General features: G+C 36.6%; 1 protein-coding gene across 31 annotated transcripts in view; it reads left to right on the forward strand.

Moving 5' to 3' along the window:
- Positions 1-24,650, forward strand: part of PUM2 (pumilio RNA binding family member 2) — a 103,249-nt gene that overhangs the window by 23,314 nt on the left and 55,285 nt on the right. For 29 of the 31 annotated variants that reach the window (XM_055378786.2, XM_055378777.2, XM_055378767.2 and 26 more), the window contains 6 exons: positions 1,544-1,612; positions 10,274-10,382; positions 16,486-16,673; positions 17,246-17,415; positions 20,334-20,604; positions 20,847-20,940. In XM_055378786.2, coding sequence (XP_055234761.2) covers positions 1,562-1,612; positions 10,274-10,382; positions 16,486-16,673; positions 17,246-17,415; positions 20,334-20,604; positions 20,847-20,940 — 883 coding nt within the window. In that variant the 5' untranslated portion in view covers positions 1,544-1,561. Of the gene's footprint in view, positions 1-1,543; positions 1,613-2,540; positions 2,666-10,273; positions 10,383-16,485; positions 16,674-17,245; positions 17,416-20,333; positions 20,605-20,846; positions 20,941-24,650 lie in introns of all 31 variants that reach the window. The other 2 variants (XM_063696038.1, XM_063696039.1) reach the window with 1 other exon arrangement.

Consider the following 24,650-nt stretch of genomic DNA (forward strand, 5'->3'; position numbering starts at 1 on the left):
ATTATAGGCATGAGCCACTGCACCCAAATTAGATTCTTGCTTCCTAAATACAACATTTTCAATTTAGAGAGTCATCTTTGTTTTATTTGGCTTTGACATTTTATAGGTCACTGAAGCTCTGTTCATTTTTTTTCCACTATTTTCCTATTCTTCAAATTAGAAATCTTGTTGATATATTTTCAAGTTCACTGACCCTTTCTTTTGTTGTTTTACAATCTGCTAAGTGCATCCAGTGTAATTTTTAAATATTTTTTTCAGTTTTAGCATTGGTTATTTTTGTAGTTTTTCTTTCTCTGCTGAAATTTTGCATTTGTTCATTCCTTAGGAGCATATTTTTCTTTATATCTTTGAACACAGCTATGGTAGTTGCTTTAGGATTGCTGTCTGCTAATTCTAACCTGGGTCGTCTTGGAGTGGTTATTAATTGACTTTTTCCTTTAGGTCACATTTTCCTTTTTTCTCACCTGTCTAGTAATTACAGATTATATTCCAGACTTCATGATTGATGTATTGAAGATGCTCTAGATTCTGTTGTTTCTTTGGAGAATGTGGAGGTTGTGTGTTTGTGTTTTTTTTTGTTTGTTTGTTTTGAGACAGGGTCTCTCTGCGATGCCCAGGCTGGAGTGCAATGGCACGGTTTTGGCTCATTGTAACCTCTGCCTCCCAGATTCAAGCAATTCTTCTGCCACCCGAATAGCTGGGACTACAAACGCGTGCCACCGCACCCAGCTAATTTTTTTGTATTTTTGGTAGAGACGGGGTTTCACCATGTTGGCCAGGCTGGTCTCAAACTCTTGACCTCAAGTGATCGCCCACCTCGGTCTCCCAAAGTGCTGAGATTATAGTCGTGAGCCACCACACCTAGCCAAATGTTGGGTTTTGTTGGGACTCAGCCTCCAAATTTCTGTGACTTTTGTGGTGGTCAGCAGCAGAAATTTCTGCTCAATTCTTTTAGCCTTAATTGAGCTCCTTGGAGTCTGTCTCACATATGTGCAGTTCAGGCGTCATCTGAAAATCCCAGTGTAATTTATACACGGGACATGGCGTGTCCTCTCTGGGATTCCCTTTCTTACTTTCCAGCAGCTCTGGTTGCTCTAGACTGTGTCCTTTGGTTTCTTCAGGCCATTAAGGCTGGATTCTTAAAGGAACTTAAGGACCCTACTTCCACATCCAGGCCTTCCCTCGGGCAGAAATGCCATTTAAAAAAAACAAACAACCAAACAAAAAACCTTACTCTGTGCTACTCCTTTCTTTAAAGTATAGACTATTCTCCAGTTTCTGGGCTTTGATTGTTTTTCATTGCCTTCACATAGTTGTTGGCACACAGAATAATTCAAGAACCCTTGACCTAATGTTTTTCTACAGGTTTTAAGGTAGATTGCTGTCATAAACTATGGGAAAACCTGTCTTCCCTACAGAAATCAGTGCTTCCCTTTCTCAGATCATGCTAATATTAGTCATAGCAGCAATATAATATAAAAATAGTTGAAGAAGTCTGTTTAAACATTTCTTTGTACTAATTTTTGTTTTTGTTATTCAACAGGTTTGATCTGTGGATGAAATGAATCATGATTTTCAAGCTCTTGCATTAGAATCTCGGGGAATGGGAGAGGTAAATGTTTACAAATACTAAGAACTTATACCTCACTTTATTTTGAGCCAATGTAACTTTTTTTTTTTTTTTAACCATCTCCCTTCCTGGAAATAGTGGTCGTATCTTCCAAACTATATGGAGGGGTTTAAATTTCAGATTGTACAATTCTGTTGTGATTTTCAGCTTAAAAAAAAAAAAAGCTTTTAGCAGTAATTTTTAGTGTGATTATTTGTGTCTAGGTGATTTGATTGACTTGGTGAGATAATTTCTTATATTTTGGTAATGAACTATAATTAGCTTTGCTCGAAAAAAAACTCTTTAGCCTTGTTCTGCTGTTTTATATATGTATGCTGTGTTTGCTTTAGCCATGCTTGTTTTACTATTATCCCTTCCAAAAATCTCTTGTTCACCCAAAACTGTTTACTTAACAAACTTCTAATCTTCTACAAGACTCGACTGGGATGGATCTATTGTCTAGTTGCTATCTGCCATAGAATTAAGCCCTTCATCTGGCTTCTAGTTCTTTATACAGACTTTTATTATATTGCTGGTTAGTTTGTTTTACACTTGTCTCCCCTGTAAATTATTAGCTTTGAATGCCTAGCATAGTAGGCACTTCGCATTTCTTAATGGATTTTATCATTCTCGTTAATCTATGATTTTCTTTGGAGCACCAGAGTTAACCTCATCATTATATATTTTAAGGCATCAAATACTTAGTTTTTCATATAGCTAATGAATACTTAGAGAACTTTGATTATGGAAACTCTTGTGGTGACATCTGTATTTTGTCATGTTCTGTACTACTAACGTAGACTTTGATAATAGAAGATAACAGTGAACAGACCTAAGATGTGTAATTAACTGCTTGCTCCTGGAGATTATTTTACCTTGGTAGAATAGAGACCTTCATGAGACTCACTCCATCCAATGCTGTGCTCTTCAGATGCAGAAAAGAGTCCAAGTCTCTCCTTTGGGCCACAAGAGGGCACCCTGCAGCTAGCTAACCCTCCCCTTCTTCAGAACAGCGTTTTCCAAAGAGTATGTCATTTTCAGAGGACTGATTTAAGGGTGAGTTAAGGTGCTTAAGCTTAAGTATTGCCAAAATAAATTTGTTAGACCAGTGCATAAGGTAAAATTCTCAGCCCTAAGAAAAATTGAAGAAATTGAATTTTTTTTGTAAACAAAATCTGTAGCTTCACTGCAGTGCAATATCTGGTTAGGCATTATTTATGCTATTGGCAAATAAGAGGCAGATGAAAAGGGCTTTTTGTTCTTTCCTGGCCACTAGTTTTCTTTGGTCTTTAAAAAGCAGAATAACATATATTAAAAGCAGGGTTGAACAGTGCTTCAACCTTCTTGTCTATGACAAACTTGAACTTGCTGATAATTCTTTAAGAGAAGAGAGTCAGGCTGGGCACAGTGGCTCACGCCTGTAATCCCAGCACTTTGGGAGTCCGAGGCGGGCGGATCACAAGGTCAGGAGATCGAGACCATCCTGGCTAATACGGTGAAACCCCATCTCTACTAAAAATACAAAAAATTGGCCGGGCGAGGCGGCAGGCGCCTGTAGTCCCAGCTACTCGGGAGGCTGAGGCAGGAGAATGGCCTGAACCCGGGAGGCGGAGCTTGCAGTGAGCCGAGATTGCACCACCACTCTCTGGCCTGGGGGACAAAGCGAGACTCAAAAGAAAAAAAAAAAAAAAACAAGAGAGTCATACTCCTACATTAATTTTATACTCCCTTTATCACTTCTTAGATGTATATTGTATATATGTTTTCAAACTGGTGTTTTTTCACTCTTTCTAAATAATATTTAATAATTCTAAAGTTATCTTTGCAGATCAAAAAAATGTCATGATCTGAAACAGTGGTTGAAAGGGTTTAGTCATTTGGGGGAAAGAGTAGCTGGGTTGAATGGTATGTTAAAAGAAAAAAGCTTAAATCCAGACTTTCTTATTGGACATGTCAGATAGGGAGAGTAAAAGTGACCACGGTTTCCTGCTACCTGGTGGATAGCAGCATGTCAGTGTATCTGTAACCTTCATCCAGTAAAAATATATTTTAAGATGCTCTCATTAGTTTTATTTCTTAACAGTTTAAGCACTAACACTGTCACCTCAAAGAGATAGCTAAGAAAAACCTTCTGAGATTTCTGTCTCTGGGTTCTCTCTCCCACAAGCCTTTCTATCTTTCCTCATCTCACAGGCAGCAAGGAACCTTCTGGGATTTCCTTCTTTGCCTCTCTCTCTCACCAGTCTTCTCCTCCTTTCCTGACAGGTGAGGTTTTTTTGTTTTTGTTATATCCCAGAATTCATTCATTGGAATAAATTAAAAGCAGCCTTGAGTTTCTGGCTCTTAAGTTTTCTAAAAATGCTTTTTTTTTTTTTTTAATGCAAAACTGTTTTTAAAATAGATTGCCCTCGTCTTGACTTTCTTTAAAAATAGTTTTTGCTTACTGTTGTCTTAAGTGTTGTAAATCTCTAATGTACAAAGTGTTACATCTACATGTAGGACTAATTTCAAATTTACTGTGTTTTGTAGATCATGATGTCTTTACTGAGCCATCATCAGAAGGCATCCACAAATAAGAGATTTGTATTCACCTATTCATAAACTTACCCTCTCTGTTTTTACACTGATAGCATGTTTCTGTCGAAAGACCTGCTGATTTGCATTATGTCATGTGGCTTAAAAAGAGCAAAACTAATCTATAGGAGATTGAACTCTGCTTTATTAGTGTAGTGTTAAGTCAGACACACTGCGTAGGCTCATACCTATTAGCTTCTCTAGGTTGTTGGGGCACATATAGCTGGGTTTCTGCTTATTTTTTAAATAACAGGAAAGAGGGCCCTGTCTGAAATTCTTCAGAAAATCCAGAATCTAACTTTAAATCACTGAATTAATATCTTTTATTTTGAGAATATCTTTATAGCTTAGTATGATAAGCAGTGCTCTCTCCTGTCTTTCCAACACAATAATATATAAAGAAAGCATTAAAGAAAGCCTGTGTACTAAGATTCTATGTAGTGTGGTGAAGTGGAAGACTTACTAGGTAGGGGAGGAAGGAGACTTGTGTTTTCTCCTAGATCTCTCCCTAGTGTTATGACCTTGAGTAAGACTGACTGACTTTAAAAATAATAATAATAATAACCTTTTGTATGAATCACGTGTATCTCTGAAATGCTCTTGCTTTAATATAAGCTCTTAGGGATAACTGGAATGGAAACCAGCCATTTCAAATAGTGTTTAAATAGCTGGTCATAGTTTGTCTAGATAATCTCTATCTTAATTCTATCTTAAACTTTACCCACTGTAATAGGAAGACTATCATGATAATATTTTAAGCATTTTTATTTTTTCCTTATTCCCAGTGGTGATCTGATACTGGATTTTTTTTTTTTTTTGCTAGTCCGTATCTCTAGAATAATACTTGAAATTTTCAGAAATCATGATGAATTAAAATATGATGGAAAAGAACTATCTTTTATGGTAGTTAAATGTGAAGAGAAGGGTCTTAGAATTAAGTAGATATGGGTTCAGATCCCCTTGTTAACATTTACCAGCTTATGTGTAACCTTGGTCAGTTTTCCTTATGCAGAATGTGACTGTAGTAGTAAACTGTTCTTCCTAAGTAGTGGGTTTTCATCATCCCCCTAGGATAGTCAAACTGACTTAAGAGAAGTCAAACAGCTATGGACAAAATCGTTAAAGTGAATAATATAATATTTGAAATCAGTTGAATGTTGTGGGTCAGTAAGTTAAGTCATGTTTGATAACAGTAAAGGATTCATACTGTTGGTAGTGAAGATACCTAATATTTATGTGTCTGCTGTGTACTATATGCCATTCTTTTTTTTTTTTTTTGAGATGGAGTCTCGCTCTGTCGCCTAGGCTGGAGTACAGTGGCGCAATCTTGGCTCACTGCAATCTCCACCTCCCAGGTTCAAGTTATTCTCCTGCCTCAGCTTCCCGAGTAGCTGGGACCACAGGCGTGTGCCACTACGCCTGGCTAATTTTTTGTATTTTTAGTAGAGACAGAGTTTCACAGTGTTAGCCAGGATGATCTCAATTTCCTGACCTCGTGATCCGCCCACTTCGGCCTCCCAAAGTGCTAGGATTACAGACGTGAGCCACTGCGCCTGGCCCTAGATGTAATTCCGTGCAGTTTATAGATGAGGAAACTGAAGCGCAGAAAAGATTAATTAAAACTAGTCCAAGGTCACATAATAGTACTTGAAGAGCAGTTTGAACCCAGGGAAGTCTTGAGTGTTTACAGTACTACTTCTGTACAGTACTACTTCCTGTTGGAAGTGATGACATTTAGTAATGTTTGCTGTTGATACCAAGGATTTGAGAAAATGAAAGTGTTAATATCTTTCATTAACAGAAAAGATTAAAGTCTGGAAAAGCACCATTTTTGTGTTCTGTGGAGTTACTTTGTGTTTTGTTCTCTATGTTTCATTTGTTGTTGTTGTTTGTTTGTTTTCTTTGTTTTTTGTTTTTTGTTTTGGAGGCAGGATCTTGCTCTGTGGCCCAAGCTGGAGTGCAGTGGCATTGTCTCAACTTACTGCAACCTCTGACCTCTGGCCTGAAGTGATCCTCCCACATCAGCCTCCCCAGTGTCTGGGACTGCAGGTGCACGCCACCACGCCTGGCTAATTTTTATATTTTTTGTAGAGACATTGTTTTGCCATGTTGCCCAGGCTGGTCTTGAACTCCTGAGCTCAAGCAGTCTGCCTGCCTCAGCTAATTATAGCTCGCTGCAGCCTCGACCTCCCAGGCTCATTCTATCCTCCCATCTCAGCCTCCTAAATAGCTGGGACTAGAGGTGCATGCCACCACACCCGGCTAATTTATTTTATATTTATTTATTTATAATTATTTTATTTTTTAAAAGAGACAGGGTCTCACAGTGTTGGCCAGGCTGGTCTCTAGCTCCTGGGCTCAAACTATCTTCTCACCTCCCTCAGTGCTGGGATTACAGGCATGAGTCTCTGCTCCCTGTTACAACTTAGTTTTGAGGATCTGTTCTTACCTCTTTTGAACTTCCGTTATAAGTAGAGTGACTTTACATTCTGATTTGCCCAGGACAGCTCAGATCTATATCTTCTCATGGCATAATTATTAATAGCATCTTTTTTCACAAAAGTATCCCATTTGGGATGATAAATTATATAAATAATTTAAAACATAATTTACATTTTAAATCCTTTTAAGTCTTGGGATTATGTTTATTTGGTTGGTTTAGGGGTTTTCCATAACAATTTAAAAAGTCTGAAGTATAGGTATACTCATGTAAATGCCCGAGTGGGAGTTTATTTTATTTTTTTTTTGATGCAGTATGCCTGGGTGCTGATAGGTTTCTTTGGAAATGGGGAAAGCAAGCCATACATTTGAAGGAAAAGACACTGTATATTCCCTCAAACATTGGAGTTAGGATAGAAGAGCAGATTGATAAGAAACACTGAGTTGCCTGACCTTCTTTTAGAGTTTGTGAAGTAGGGAACTAATATGAAGTGGTATTGGATAACATATTTTATAGATCTTAACGGTTTCTTAATTTTGTTTTCTGTAATGTTGTATGGTTGCTATTTCTACTACAGTAAAAGATTCTCCAGGGGCAAATCTCCTATTTTTATTGCTGTTCTAATCAATGCATTGTTTAACCTTTTTTTTCCTCTTTAACTGTGTTCTATCCTGAATTGTTGCCTTCCCCTACATTTAGTTCACTTTAACCTATTCTTAGTCACCAGCTAGTAGATCCCCTAAAAGTATTTGAGTCAGTATCTAAACTGTCAGAGCAAATAGTTTTTAGAATATCAGTGAAGGCCTTTGGTAGAGTGTTAATTTCAACTATTAAATTTTCCTGTGCGTAAAAACTTCTAAATGTTCGAAAATGAAGATACTCATAGGATAGTGCTTGGCCATAGTAGACACACTTGGTAAGTGGTTTACAGACTCCCCTCCCCCTCGCTTCCCAGCCCAGGTAAACAATTTGCGTTTTTTCTTTTTCTTTTTTCTTTTTTTGAGACAGAGTCTCGCTCTGTCGCCAGGCTGGAGTGCAGTGGCATGATCTCGGCTCACTGCAACCTCGGCCTTCCAGATTCAAGCAATTTTCTTGCCCAGCCTCCTGAGTAGCTGGGACTACAGGTGTGTGCTGCAATTTGCATTTTAAAGCATTTTGAAGGCACTCCCAGAACTTTAATCCCAAAAGACTTCAGAATAGTCTCAAAGGGGTGCTATTACTTTTACTACCTCATAAGATTAGTCTATTTTAGCCACTTCTTTGTCTGTGATAAATGCTTTATTAGTTATTACAACTTTAGATTACTTATTTGTTATTATTTTGATACTGAGACTTTTTCTTCATGAAGTATGGGATAAAAGCATTGCTTTATTCTTTAAGGAATTATTTTCATCTGCTTGGAATGGCTTATACAGTATTTTTAAGGGATTAACTTGGGTTTTAACTGTGAATGTTCTATTATTTAAATATATCAAGTATGCTTTAGTATTCATATTACTAGATTTATGTTTTGTTGAATATTTACGTGAATCTTTTATGATGAGATTTTTAAAATAGAAGGAATACAAGTTATAGTTTACTTACTGGGATCTTTGTTAGAGCAGATTATTGTTTAAAATGTCTGCTCTTTATAAATACCAGTCATTTACAGCCCAGGGCCATCCTAGCATTTAAAAACTTTTTTTAAAAAAATTGAGTTTTTTTAAAAATTAAAACATTTAAATTAAACATTTTAATTAACATTTTTTAATTAAAACATTTAATTTAGTTTAGCAAAAGATCTGTAATTCAGGAACATGCTCAAATTGAATTTTTTCTCTTCCCTTTAAAGCTGCTTCTCCTGGTTTGTTGTTGTTTTCCTATTGTGGTCAATAGCAGTACCATTTACCTTTTTAGCTATTTAAGTTATTAAACAGGTTATTCTTTTTACTTATCTTCCCCACCATTTGTATTCAGATCCTTTTGACTCCAAGGTGTCTCAGATCCATTTTATTTTCTCAGCTTTCTCTGCTAGTACCCTCTTTTTTGTTTGTTTGTTTTTTGTTTTTTGAGACAGTCTCACTCTGTCACCCAGGCTGGAGTGCAGTGGCGCAACCTCCACCTCCTGGGTTCAAGCACTTCTCTGCCTCAGCCTCCCAGGTAGCTGGGATTACAGGCACTGGCAACCACGCCTGGCTAATTTTTGTATTTTTAGTAGAGACAAGGTTTCACCGTCTTGGCCAGGCTGGTCTTGAACTCCTGACCTCGTGATCCACCTGTCTAGGCCTCCCAAAGTGCTGAGATTACAGGTGTGAGCCACCCCTCCTGGCCCAGTACCCTCTTTTAGTTCTTGCTCTCTTGGCCCTCTTATTGTAAATTGCCAAAATTGATCTCCTTGTTCTTTCTATTTGTTATTCTTAAAACTTACAACTTGAGTTTTTTGTAGTACATAGTGTCACCGTTGCTAACTCTTCTCTATTCCCTGTTGCTTCAGTAGGACATCTAACTTCCTTAGCATGTCTTTAAGGGTCTTCATAATCTGATCTGCCAGCATCCGTTAGCTTTGTTAGCATGAACTTTTGACCTTCCCACATGTTTCATCTCACACCCTATTCTACACACTGTGCATTTTCTCAAGTTTTGCGTTTATTAATGGTTTACTATGTCACACACACACACACACATCTTATCTCAGACCAATTTCAGGTATTACTGAGTTACATTTATTATAGTTTATATGTTTGTGAGCTCTCTAAAGGTGAGCAGACCATGCCCTTAAGAGGTAAACATATAGGTAATTGAGTGTGATAAGTTTAATAGAAGTATACACAGGTTTTATTGTTAGCACTGAAAAGACTGGACACCTACTTAAGAGTTGAGAGTGATGGTGTCTTATGAATGCTTCTTTAAAATGCTAAGTTCACTTCTCAGAAAACCAGTCTGTTCTTCTCAAACAAACATATCCAAGTTAGCCACCTCCTAAGCGACAGGGACAGTAGGGAGATATGAATGAATATTAAAGAATAAGAATTGTCCAAAATGTTCATTTTGAGTAATCAGTGAATGATTGTATCAACACAATTTTTATGTGCTATGCATGTCACAGTATAGGATAGAGCACAGGGCCTTGAGATTGTTTCTTTTCTATGCATGTTTTCTACCATCCATAGCTTTTTGTTATGGGTTTGGCAGATAGTACTCAGCAGCTAGTAAGAGGTGTGAATTTCACTTCCATTGAATAACTGAGTTAAAAATGAAAAAGTATTTTCTATTCTAGAAGATAAGATAGGAGGTGGTCTAGGGAGAGGACTTGGAAGTGAAGGGAAAAGTTCAATCATTCCTATGGATATGCTTATTAAATCTGTTATTGAGTAAGGAATTTAATAAGCCTTTTGAATAAATTTACATTGTAATAAAAATGTATGAAAAGTGAAGAAAAGTCAGAAGTAGATTTTGATTTTTGTTTAAGGTCTTGAATTATTAGCACCAGCACACAAAAATAAATGGGGAGTTAATTTACTATTAACAAAACAGCTTAGAAAATAGGTCACTCTGAATTTTCATTAGCATTGAAAACTAATGTATACATAGCAGTGATATGTTTGAGACTTCTTATATATTAATTCTTTGTAATTAGAATAAAATTTAACTGTAATTTTTCCTCCAAATAGCTTTTGCCTACCAAAAAGTTTTGGGAACCTGATGATTCAACAAAAGATGGACAAAAAGGCATATTTCTTGGGGATGATGAATGGAGAGAGACTGCATGGGGAACTTCTCGTAAGTTACTGGCATATGTGTGAGAATATATTTAGCATTTTATAAGTCATAATGCACCTTTTTTTTTAGAGTGAGTCTCCAAATTTTTGCATTTTTTGTATAGTTTTGCGCTGTTGCCCAGGCTGGTCTCGAATAACTGAGCTCATGCAGTCCTCCTGCCTTGGCCTCCCAAAGTGCTGGGATGGTAGGCGTGAGCCACCACACCCAGCCCTATGCACATTTTCTTAATGGCAGCTAAGAAATGTAATTTTAGAAGTGTTTGTCACAATAAGATTTTATCAAGGGTTTTTTTTAATTGATTATAAAATTCTGTGGCTATTATTAAAAAATAAGATGCTGGTGAGGTTGTGGTGAAAAAGGACCACTTATACACTACTAGTGGAAATGTAAATTAGTTCAGCCATTGTGGAAAGCATTGTGTCAATTTCCTCAGAGAAGTAAAAACAGAATTATCATTCAATCCAGCAATCCCATTATTGGGTATATACCCCAAGGAATATAAATTGTGCTACCATAAGACACACACGTGTATGTTTGCAGCAGCATTATTCCATAATAGCAAAACCATGGAAAAACCTAAATGCCCATCAATACTAGGGTGGATAAAGAAAATGTGGTACATATGCACCATGGAACACTATGCAGCCATGAAAAAAAGATTGAGATAATGTCCTTTGCAGCAACATGGATGGGGCTGGAGACCATTACCTTTAGCAAACACAGGAACAGAAAACCAAATACTGAATGTTCTCACTTATGACGAGAACACAGGTACACAAAGACGGGAACAACAGACATAGGGGCCTCCTTGAGGGTGGAGGGTGGGAGGAGGGAGAGGATCAGAAAAAATACCCATCAGGTACTTTTTTTAGTACCTGAGTAATGAAATAATCTGTACACCAAACCCCTGTGACATGAATTTACCTATATAACAAACCTGCATATGTACCCCCCAATCTAGAATAAAAGTTTAAAAATAATAAAATTCTGTATTTTCATTTAAAATGGGGGATAGATTAATTTAACCATAGAAAATTTTAGTCTTAAATTGTACTAGATGATCGTGACTGATTTATCTAATTGCAGCTCAGCCTAGCTTTATTAGATATTTGCCACACCCAGGAAGGAAGTAGACTGTCTTGGTAAGATAGAGCTCCCAGAAAGGGAGCAGATCTTTAAATGTTTTGATTTCAACTTCATAAGTAGTGGGGAGAGACTTACGTCTAAGAAACTGTTGAGGGAAAATTAACTGGTGTATAAGGAGTATAACATGCAGGAGTGACAGTGTTGGCAAATTAAAGATCATAGTTAAATGCTTTTTTTTTTTTCCCTTTTTAAGAGGGTGTTGCTCTGTTGCCTAGGCTGGTGTGCAGTGGCATGATCTTAGCTCACTGCAGTCTCAAGCTTTTGGGCTAAAAAGATCCTTCTGCCTCCTCTTCCTGAGTAGCTAGGACTACAGGCTCACACCATCACATCTGGCTAATTTTTTTTTTCCCCTGAGACAGAGTCTCACTCTGTGGCCCAGGCTGGAGTGCAGTGACCCAGTCTTGGCTCACTGCAACCTCCGCCTCCCAGGTTCAAGTGATTCTCCTGCCTCAGCCTCCTGAGTAGCTGGGATAATAGGTGCCCGCTACCACAGCCTGCTAATTTTCATATTTTTCGTAAAGATGGGGTTTCGCCATGTTAGCCAGGCTGGTCTCGAAATCTTACCTCAGGTGATCTGCCCACCTCAGCCTCCCAAAGTGCTGGGATTAGGGCATGAGCCACCATGCCTGGCCGTGTCTGGCTGATTTTTAAAACTTTCTTTTAGAGATGGGGGTCTCACTATGTTGCCCAGGCTGATCTCGGAACTTCTGCCCTCAAGTGATCCTCCTGCCTCAGGCGTGAGCCACCTTGTTCGGCCCATAGTTGTATTAAAGTAGTTAGCATATCATTTTACTGATTATATTTTAAAATGTTTCCAGTTTGTAAAATCTGAGAGGCGTACAGCTAGATCATCATATATTTTACAAATATTTTCTTTTTTTTTAAAGTTAATACAGTTTGCTTAAGCTCTGCAGAATAACCAAAGTAATAATGAAAACAAATTTTTGGATGATAATTAGCCAATTATCATTATTTTTCCAGTGTTAGTCATGAGATATTTTCTTATTCTCTAAATCATTAAAATATATTAGAAGATTTAATGCTTCTATATAATGTTTAATTTCATTGTTAAAATAAAATAATTGCCAAAAAGCTAAAATCTAAAAGGTTAGGAAGTCTGGAAAATGTTGGTGATTTCAACAAAGTAGGTTGCAAATGTTGGCAACAAGTAATTTAGACAAAAATTTTCTTAAAACATTATAAATTTCCTTTGAGTTCAACTAATATGTGATACGTAATATGCCAGGTTTGGAGAATATAAAGATAAATTATATGACCCTTGTCCTCAAGGAATTTTTGTTTTTCTGAATTAGAATTAACCTATATTAGGTTAGACTCATAATTTTAAATATTTAGTAATTTGGACTGGGATACATCTTCCCTACAAAAGGCATATTTCTTGCTGAGAGCATGTGTGCTCAATAACTTGGTTGATGGACATGATTTGAAAGTTGAATGCACAATTTATTTACCAGAATCAGAACCAAAGATTTAAAAAAGTTTTTATCTTTGTTTTTTTTTGTTTTTTTTGTTTTGTTTTGTTTTTTGAGACCAGGTTATAAGACTGGCTAATTTTTGTATTTTTGGTAGAGATGGGGTTTCACCATGTTGCCGAGGCTTGTCTGAAACCCCTGAGCTCAAACAATCCACCTGCCTCAGCCTCCCGAAGTGCTGGAATTAAAGGTATGCGCCACTATGCCCAGCCAACCAAAGATTTTTTGAGGTGTTGAAAAGCAAAGCGTCTTGAGCACACGATGACAGAGAGAGATTATTTCAAGATGGATGATAGAGAAACCGTGAAATTTATTATTTCAGTCAATTTTTTGTACCACTCCTCTCCCAACTCTCATAACATTTTGAAGATGAGTGTTTGTCTTTTACTAGAAACCATGAGAAAATTAGAAATGAATGGAATTTTGTTTACCTAACAAGCATTTATTGAATGCCAGACACATAAAAATATGCATAACACCTTCTTGTTCTAAAGGAATTGTCATTCTAAGAGAGTCTCTTTCCATGACTGCAGGAGACTTGACATACTTCCTCTCAGCAGAACCACATTACTTGTGATTATCAGGTTCATTATGTTCTCCAGCACTTCTTGGCATTTGAACATGCTGGTTTCTGTAACTGAAATGTCCTATCACCCTCACCTCCCCATTGGTTACCTTTTTTTTAACGCTTATCAGATGAAATATCACTTCCATCTGTAATTGCAGCACTTTAGGAGGTCAAGGCTGGCAGATACTTGAGGCCAGGAGTTTGAGACCAGCTGGGCAATATAGTGAGACCCTGCACCTTCCCACCAAAAAAAAAAAAAAAAAAAGAAGCACACTTCCTTTGGTGGCATTGATTCGAAGACTTGGAAGGATTGATGCCCATCTTTCGTACTTTTGCTTTTTTTTTTTTCCTTAAATTTTACTTTTTCCTTTAAGCTCTGTTGGACTTGAATGCCCATCTTTCAGATCTCATAGTATCATGGATTATATTTTTGTTAAAGCGCTTTTATTCTATTCTAATTGCCTTTTATTAAACCTATACTCTTGAGGACAAACTGTGTTGTTCTCGGATTCCTCAGGTATAGCTCATTGCTTAGCATACAAGAGAATGAATCAATATTTCAACTGTGTAATGAATGGATACATGACTGAAAGAAAGGGTATAATGACTAATCTCCTGGATGCACATACTGAAATGGAAATGTTTTGATTTGGTTTAACAAACCTGGCAATCATTTCAAAATTATTACAGTTAATAAAATGATAACTGGCTACCAGTATGACATTCCAGCCTCAATAGTTTAAATATTGAGTATTTATACCTGTCACAAACAAGCCAGAGGTAGCTGGGAGCTTACCGGTTCTTTCAAAAAAGTTTCCAGCAAAAACTATTTGAATGTTGCCTCAAATGTGTTACTATATTTGCGTTCCATTAACTCTCAGATCTTAAATACTACCTTTACTTTTCATTCCAAAAGTATGGAGAAAAAATATATCAAATGAATAATTTTGTTTTAAAATAAGTTGAAAAATTTTAAGATAGAAGATAATTTAGTTTTTTTTAACCAAGAATAGAAAATTCTGTGGTGTTACCGATTTTTCTGGACTTACTCATTTGTGATTATAGCGTTATAGTCGTGAGTTCTGATCTATCCAGTGTGAACTTGAGAAGTGTTTCTGCCAAATTGAAGGTTTATTTTATTTTATTGTTATTTTAATTTATTTATTTGCAGTGGGGAGCAGGGTCTCATGTCACCCAGGCTGGAGTGCAGTGGCACAATCACGGCTCACCAAAGCCTTGACCTCCCGGGCTCAGGTGATCCTTCTACCTCATCAACCTCCTTAGTAGCTGGGACTATAAGTGTCCGTCACCATGTCCAGCTAATTTTTGTTTTCTTAGTAGAGATGATTTCGCCTTTTTGCCCAGGCTGGTCTTGAACTCCTGAGGTAAAGCAGTCCACCCGCCTCAGTCTCTCAAAGTACTGGGATTACAGGAGTGAGTCACTGCCCCTGGCCTTTTTTTTTTTTTTTTTTTTTTTTTTGAGACAGGATCTCACTCTGTCACCCAGAGCGGAGTACAGTGGTGTGAACATGGCTCACTGCAGCCTCAACCTCCTGAGTTCAACTAATCTTCCCCCCTCAGCTCTCACCTCCTGAGTAGCTGGGACTACAGACCTGTGCTGCCATGCTTGGCTAATTTTTAAACTTTTTGTAGAGATGGGAACTCACCATGTTTCCCATGCTAGTCTCAAGCTCCTCTGCTCAAGTGATCCTCCTCAGCCTCCTGAAGTGCTGGGATAGCACATGTGAGCCCCTGCTGTCCAGCCTCTTCTAGGTTTTATCCCTGAAGGTTTATATTATGAATTGTTACGTTATAAATTGTCAAAAGGAGGTTAACTTTTTAAAATGATGTTTATAAGCAACTGATCCTTCAGGTAGTATCCTTTGCATACTATTTCTACCTTTATTGACCTTTTTGGTTGTACTGTTCTTAACATAGGTTTTTATATGTTTATTGCCAAATGGCGCTTTCCGTCTGTATTTTCAAGATGTGTGCTCCAGCCAGTTAGTCTCAACCAAAAGTTTTCTCCCAAATTCTGTAGGTTGCCTGTTCACTCTGATGATAGTTTATATTGCTGTGTGGAAGCTCTTTAATTAGATCCCATTTGCCAATTTTGGCTTTTGTTGCCGTTGCTTTTGGTGTTTTAGTCATGAAGTCCTTGCCCATGCCTATGTCCTGAATGGTATTGCCTAGGTTTCCTTCTAGGGTTTTTATGGTTTTAGGTCTTACATTTAAGTCTTTAATCCATCTTGAGTTAATTTTTGTATAAGGCGTAAGGAAGGGATCCAGTTTCAGCTTTCTACATATGGCTAGCCAGTTTTCCCAGCACCATTTATTAAATAGGGAATCCTTTCCCCATTGCTTGTTTTTCTCAGGTTTGTCAAAGATCAGGTGGCTATAGATGTGTTATTTCTGAGGCCTCTGTTCTGTTCCATTGATCTATATATCTGTTTTGGTACCAGTACCATGCTATCTTGGTTACTGTAGCCTTGTAGTATAGTTTGAAATCAAGTAGCGTGATGTCTCCAACTTTGTTCTTTTTGCTTAGGATTGTCTTGGCTATGCGGACTCTTTTTTGGTTCCATATGAAATTTAAAGTAATTTTATCTAATTCTGTGAAGAAAGTCAGTGGTAGCTTGATGGGGATAGCATTGAATCTGTAAATTACCTTGGGTAGTATGGCCATTTTCATGATATTGATTATTCCTATCTATGAGCATGGAATGTTCTTCCATTTGTTTGTGTCCTATGAAGAGCTTTATATAAAGATTATAGTAATAACATTCAAAATAAAACAATGTGCTGATTTTTCTTACTTCAGTATATTAATTTGTTTAACTACATTTTGTTTAACTTAAAAGTATAAGTATATAATTGTGTTTTTTCTTCCAAACAGACCATTCAATGTCCCAGCCTATTATGGTACAGAGAAGATCTGGACAGGGTTTTCATGGAAACAGTGAAGTAAATGCAATACTGTCTCCGCGATCAGAAAGTGGAGGCCTTGGTGTGAGCATGGTAGAATATGTATTAAGTTCTTCTCCTGCTGATAAATTGGATTCTCGATTTAGGAAGGGAAATTTTGTAAGTATTTTGAATAAAGAAATATTTAATATTTGCTTGAGAGTTATTTGGTTACGTTACTTTTATTTTTAATTCAGTTTGTTTTTCTGTGCCCTTCCTATAGCTAAGAGAAATTTTGTAACTATTATTGCTATTCTTCTGCTTAGCCACTTGAAAAACGTGAAATGATAGAACCATTGGAAATATGTATAATCTGAACCATGTTACAAAAGTCAAATCATACTGATTTTAAAACATAATCTGCAAAATTAAAATTGCTTATTCCTGGTAGTGCTTGATCTGAAAGTAACTAAACAAAATCGTCTACGCCTTAAAGAAAATTTTAATCTAGTTTGTGGTGTTAACTGCTTTTCCAGCACCGCTATAGTTAAGGTTGCCTTAGCCCTTCTGTTATAAATCACTAGTTTGTACGCAATTTTTTAGCCTTTGATAAATTAATTGACTACGAAATTAAATAAGATTCAATGCTTTTATTGTTTACATGCACTGTAGTGTAGTGTTAGGTCACCTTATGGTGCCTTTTTTTTGTGTTCTATTAAATATTCAGAATCAAACAGATTCTTTTTCCTCAGGGCACTAGAGATGCTGAAACAGATGGACCTGAGAAAGGAGATCAAAAAGGCAAGGCTTCTCCATTTGAGGAGGACCAAAACAGAGATCTTAAACAAGGAGATGATGATGATTCTAAAATAAATGGCAGAGGTTTGCCAAATGGAATGGATGCCGATTGCAAAGATTTTAAGTAAGATTTTAACTTTCTCAAGAAGAAAAGCGTATCTTTTTAGGGATTATTACTATTAGTTGATGTGACTGATTTAGACATTTTCATCATTTAGGTTTATTTCCTTTGAACTTTGTGTTAATCTGGACAAATTTTATTTTTTTACTATAAAGAAAATTTGTGATTATGAACCATTTTAAAAAAATAATCTTCAAACCAGCCTCTGAAACAGTGCATTCTGTTGAAGGAGTAATGTTAGAAGCTGTGCTTACTTTTCTGGTAATATAATAGTCTAAATTTGAACTTTTTCCTCTCTGTTAAATTTTAGTGAACTGTAGGTTTACTCTGATTTTTTTTTTCCCCCTCTTGGGAGTGCTTTTGAGCACCTTTCAGTGGAGTTTTCTTCCTTCTGAGTATATATGCCCTGCCTCCCATTTAACTTTTAAGAGGAGACAAAATTAGCTTAGGAGCAGTAATCTTTCTTACAATATATGAGTTTGTGCTAATACTTAAGATTATTCCTGCAAATAGCAAATAGGGAACATATTAGAGAGTTCTAAAAGTTAGCTTTAAGCTCATAATTTTTTACATTGTAGCCTTTTGTTGTCTTTTTATGGCAGTTAAATAAGTACTTTAGCCTTTGGTCTTAGATTAGACAGTATACATTTATCTACATATTAGGGAGTTGTTTCTTTGTATTGATTTTCTGTAATATTTCAATAATGAGGTGCTTTGGAGCTTGTATCTGAAAATGAGTTGTTTCTTTGAGGTCTTATGACCATGGAATCTTACATAAAAAAGTATTAGGTATATGGTGGGTGGTATACTTTTACATTTATTGCCTTTAATTATCAAAAGCAAAGTAACAATGCTTCTTAAAAACAGTGCCATTTCTATCTGTTCTGAGTGCAAAAAAGCATCCAAAACCAGTAAACCTCTTTTAACAAGAAGTACATTTAATGCTATTCAGATTTAGAAATTTATTTCGAGTTTGTTCTTCACTATTACCTAATCTAAGTTTTAGTAAAGGAAATGCATGTAAAATTAAGTAGATGATAAACCCTTCAGAGTATACATTTATAATTGAAGTGTTAATACACCATTAACTATAGCAAGAAAATAGCACCACTGATAGCATTACTTTTTTTCCTAATGTCCTCTATTTTTGCTATATATGAGTTTACTTTGTGTGAGAGGTTATACTTCTCCCCTGAAATATTAATGTGGACTTTACATTTATTAGCATTCTAATTTTATTCCATTAAGTTTTTAGGTATCTTTTAAATTACTGATTATTTTAGATAGAGTATTAGTTACTACTTGACAGTATTAAAATGTATTAACACAATCAACAGCTGTGGTCATACGGTCACTATGCCAGCACATCATTAATTTCTACATTAACTAATATGTCATCAATATATACATTATTGGAGTAGAACAGAAATGAGTAAAAGAACTATTGGACACTTATTTTTTAAGGAAAAATTGGCTGATTTTAAAGAAAATGCTTTTAGTTTTATCTTTTCATTCCATATGTTCCAAATGAAAAAAGAGCCTTTGGGATGTTCACGTACAAAATTAGGTGGGCTTAAAGGGAAAGGAGTTTGAAATCTTCTGATTTTGCAAGGACAAAATGGTTGATGTTTAAGTGAAGTGTAAGTTTGCTTACATATCTACAGAGAACAATTCTTATAATCAAGAAATTGCTTTGTAAACTACTCTATATGTTAGCAAATTTATTCCAATTCAGACCACCTGAAGTTGGGAAGAGTTAGCTGTAGCAACTGGCGTTAAAAGCCAGGTAGAACAGTTACTGCCATTTACTTAATGTACTCAAGTTTGAATATCCTGTGAATGCATAGTTACTCTGAACAATAAACTCTTTCTTACAAAGGAAAGGATCCTATATAAAACATTTATGTATAAGATAAGCTATAAATGAGGATTGATAATGGGCTAGAAATGCAAGTTTAGACCATGAAGGTGTTAATAAAAAGAGAAGCCAGTGCTTAAAATTTAGTCCAGTGTTAATGAATTCCTTGTGAAAATTAAGGAGGCCGTATAGTAGTAAGGTCCTTTTTTTTTTTTTTAAATGTAGAAAGATCCTTTTCTTGCTGTGTATACTTAAGTTTTGATAAATGTCATACATTTGGATTTCTTTCTGATGGTTTCAGCTGAACTATTTGGTATAATAAGCATGGTCTTCGGAGGGCTTTCATAGAGGGCTTTCATAAATAGTTGCTTTTGTTCTTATTAGTTGGAATCAAAAGGTCATCTCTTAAGTCTCCTCAATAAGAAAACTGCAGCTTGAAAGATGACATGACTTGCTCAAAATCATATTTAAAAGACAAAGTCAGAAGTCAGCCTTTTGACTTATCATGTACAGTACTCTTTTCCTGTTGCATCCCACATTTTGGCCCCTTAAATAATGAAGACCATTATGATCTCTTATGGCCAGATTTTTTTCTTAAGTATTATTAAGCAGGATGTTATGGCAAAATTATGTGTTGGCAGGGCAGGACAGCAGTATGGTAAGTGGGTTTTGGTTTTGAGCTTTTTCATATTTGCCACTTAATAACCTGCTGTTAATACACTGTTCTTTGTGACTGTGACTTGAGACAGAGATTTCAGGTAGTATAAGCCTAAGTTGTGATACTGGCCAGTTTTTCTAATGTGTAAAATTGCATTATATCTTTATATTATTCAGATTGAAGGGAGTAATCATTAATAATATTTTTAAAATCCTCAAATCATGCCAGCTGTTAAGAGGAAAGTTATATTAAATAGAAAAAAATGTGATAAGGTGGCATAGTGACCCGGAATGCCTTATTCACTGTGTTTTATGACCGTTTGTTTTTCATGATTTTTCTATTTTCCCATTTCACCATTTGACTTGTTACTTTTATTCATAATGCTTTTCTATTTTCTTTATGTAGTCGTACTCCTGGAAGTCGTCAAGCCTCTCCAACTGAAGTAGTTGAGCGCTTGGGCCCCAATACTAATCCCTCAGAAGGACTGGGGCCTCTTCCTAATCCTACAGCTAATAAACCACTTGTTGAAGAATTTTCAAATCCTGAAACTCAGAATCTGGATGCCATGGAACAAGTTGGTCTGGAATCCTTACAGTTTGACTATCCTGGTAATCAGGTACCAATGGACTCTTCAGGAGCTACTGTAGGCCTTTTTGACTACAATTCCCAGCAGCAGGTAAAAGCATGTTCTTTCTTTAAGAAAGTCCTCTTAACTGTATACTGGTTTAGCCTGAAGTGCTACGTGGCATTGAAAAGAATGGTAGGGGTTTTTGAGTACTAAATGTTTTATTGATTAAAGTGTCCTTGTATTTGAGAAAGTCCTCCCAAAAAAAAATGTTTAAAATGTTTTATTCAGATTTCTAATTAGAAATGAAAGATTTTGACACTAATCTTTGTGTTAAATATTTTCCCTAATAGCTCTTTCAGAGGACTAATGCACTAACAGTTCAGCAGTTAACTGCAGCTCAACAGCAGCAATATGCATTAGCAGCAGCTCAGCAGCCACATATAGGTGAGTCTTCATACGTTCTCATTTTGACCAAAGTCTTGTTAAAATGTCTAGGATGTTTGACTTTTCGTTTACTGATTGGTGAGGTTTTGTTACTTTTTGAAACATCTGAGATCAACAAGTAATAGGTTGTATGACAAAGGTGTTTATTAACTAGGGAATTGTTTCTGATTATTATTTGCATCACTGGTTAAATTAAATAAAAATCTGTAATTCGATAAAAGTTGTCATCACATAAGTTTTTCTCCAATGTGAAGTTGAGAAAGTCAGACACCTGGAAATTCAAATTTAGTTATTTGTGTCCATTATCAAGTCAGTATGTTCATTTAAATTTTTTCGTAAAATATTTTTTTCCATGAAGTTACTTGGTCTTTGACTTTTAATCTGCTAGAATTCAAGCTTGGTACATGATGTTGTCTGTACTAGGTCTCCCCACTACCTCCCACAATAATAATATGGGAATAACTTCCCTATACCCGTTACCCAGTTCCCCCTAATGGCTACAGTTAAATAATTACAGTACAGTATCAAAAACAGTAATATGATATTGATGCAGTATGTATGTATAGTTTTATTTTATTTTATCAGGTGTAGATTTGTGTAAACATTTTTATGCCTGTCTGATTTTGTCTAAGTTTGTACGAAGACTATTAACATCAGAGTCTATGGAAGGGGGTTGTCTTTCCTTAACGTCATATTGTTCTGTGTTAGTGCAATAAGGCTTCCTAAGCCCTAATTTTTATTTTTCAGTTTTTTTGTTTGTTTGTTTTGGGGAGAGAGTCTCACTCTCACCCAGGCTGGAGTATAGTGGGGCGATCTCGGCTCACTTCAGCCTCCGCCTTCTGGGTTCAAGAGATTCTCCTGCCTCAGCCTTCTGAGTAGCTGGGATCACAGGCGTCTGCCACCACATCTGGCTAATGTTTGTATTTTTAGTAGAGACGGGGTTTTACCATGTTGGCCAGGCTGGTCTTGAACTCCAGCTCTCAGGTGATCAGTGTCCCCTCGGCCTCCCAAAGTGCTGGGATTGCAGGTGTGAGCCACCGCGTCTGGCCTATTTTTTGTTTTCATCAAAAATGTCAGGCTGCACAGTGGCGCCATCCTGAAATCCCAGCACTTTGGGAGGCTGAGGCAGGTGGATCACCTGAGGTCAGGAGTTTGAGACCATCCTGGCCAACATGGTGAAACCCCGTCTCTACAAAAATACAAAAATTAGCTGGGCTTAGCAGTGGGGGTCTGTGATCCCGTCCGTCTACTTGGGTGTCTGAGGCAGAGAATCGCTTGAACCTGGGAGACGGAGGTTGCAGTGAAGCAAGATTGCACCACTGCACTCCAGCCTGGGTGACAGAGAGAGACTCCGCTCAAGAAAAAAAAAAAAAAATCCACATTTATAGGTGAGTGCCAATCGCAGCATGTACTCTGGCCCCGTTTCTTTCCTCTTTTTGCCTCTCTTTCCTTTTTTCCCCACCCCCTTTATCCCTCGTTTGTCCTCTTATGTTAGAAATATACCGCTACCTGTCTATTCATGGACAGCACAACGGTTTTTATTTCTTGAGGCTTTATATTATAATATTTGGCAGGCTAATACATCTATTACTCTTCTTTTTTGGAGTTTTAAGTTTTTGGTTCTTGCTTATTTGCTTTTTTGTTTGAACTTCAAAATTAGCTTATCTACTTCCAGAAGATAGGATTAAATGTTGTAATTTACTTAGGGAAATTTGACATCTTTATGCCATCAAGCATCAGGTTTTTTTGTTGTTATTGTTTTTGTTGTTGTTTCTTTGACAAGGAGGTCTTGTTGTTTGACCCAGGCTGGAGTGCAGTGGTGCAGTCTTGGCTCACTGCAGCTGCTGCCTCCCAGGCTCAAGTGATCCTCTCGCCACAGCCTCCCTAGTAGCTGGGACCACAGGTGCACGCCACCACACCTGGCTAATTTTTTGTAGAGACAGGGTTTCACCACGTTGCCCAGGCTGGTCCTGAGCTCAAGTGATCCACCCACCTCGGCCTCCCAGAGTGCTGGGATTACAGGCGTGAGCCACCGTGCCCTGCTGACATCAAGTATTCTTGTCCAGGGTGTGATGTGTCTTTATTTTTGTTCAAGTTTACTGTAGTGTCATTTGAGTGCTTTAAAATTTTTCTCGTAGGGGTTTGCATATTTCATTCTAAGTTTATTTTATGTATTTATTGTAAATGGCTTTCTTACTGTCTTTCATTGTAGCTTTAAAGTGTTATCTATGAAAACTCGAGTACCATATATCAGATTTCATGAATGATATTTTAAAATAGTTGAATTGTCTTCCCATTCTTGGAATAAAAAAGACTTGTATATAACGATTATTTCTTTTAACATACTCTTTCAATTTGCTAGTATTTCATTTAGGATTTTTGCATCTATATAGTTAGGTGAAATTAGTCTCTGTGTGTCTGCAGTTTTTTCACGTTTTTTAGTGTCAGCATTCTTGCTTCACAAAAACAATTTTAGATAGGTCTTTTTTTTTTTTTTTTTTTCCCGAAGACAGGGTCTTACTCTGTCACCGAGACTGGAGTGCAGTAGTACAGCCTCAGCTTCCCAGGCTGAAGCAATCCTTTCATCTCAGCCTCCCAGGTAGCTTGGGACTATAGGCTCGAGCCATGATGCCCAGTGAATTTTTTGTAGAGACGGGGATTCACCCTATTGTCCAGGCTGGTCTCGAACTCCTGGGCTCAAGTAATCCACCTGACTCAGCCTCCCAAAGTGCTGGGATTATAGACATGAGCCACTGCGGCCAGCCATTTCTTTCTAATTTTAATGCCTTAAGAGTATTTTAATAATATTGGACTTATGTAATCTTTAAAGATGTGGCAGAACTTTCGTGTGTGAGAAACCTAATATAAATAAATTTGAAAACCTAGAAAGCATAGTGTATCAAAATTGACCCCACATTTTAACTCAATTCCACAGTTAAGCAAATTCATTGTTGACAATCTTTTTTATCCAAGTTTGCCTGGTCACCTCTTAGCTGGCCAATAGCTCATTTAGAAAAGGACTAGTCGATAGAAATATGTATAATATGTACCATATAATTTGCAGTTATTTAGTAATCACATTTTTAAAAATTAAAAAATAGGTGAAATTAATTTGAATATTTTATTTAGCTCATATCCAAAATATTGCAAAATGTAGTCAATATGGAACTTACTAATGAGAATTTTTGCATTCTTTTCTTTATATTGTTTTTGAAATATAGCTGATCTCAAGTCAGCTTTGAGTATAGCTGATCTCAAACTAGTCACATTTTAAATGCACAGTGACTATATGTGGAAAATTTTTAGAGTGTGAGTTGACAAATGTCTTCTGTACAAAGGGCTGTTGAATATTTAAAGCTTTGCATCCCATATGGGTTCGGTCACGACCGCTCCACTGTGCTGGTAAAGCATGAAAATGGTTATTAGATGATGCATAAATATTGCTATGTTCCAGTAAAACTTTACTTATGGGTGCTGAAATAGGAATTTCAAATAATTTTCATGTGTTCGAATTTTATTTTTTTGAACCATTTAAAAATATTAAAACTATTTTTAGCTAGTTTGTACAAAAATAGGTAAGACGCAGGCTTAACCCATGTACTTGACCAGACAGAAATAATAGATAGCATAGAATGAAAACAAAAAGGCAGGGTTATGTAGTTGATTGGAGAGTTCCTAGAGTACAAGGAGTTGAGGGAGAATCCATAGGG

Source organism: Gorilla gorilla, chromosome 12, assembly GCF_029281585.2.
Source record: "Gorilla gorilla gorilla isolate KB3781 chromosome 12, NHGRI_mGorGor1-v2.1_pri, whole genome shotgun sequence".
NCBI lineage: Eukaryota > Metazoa > Chordata > Mammalia > Primates > Hominidae > Gorilla > Gorilla gorilla.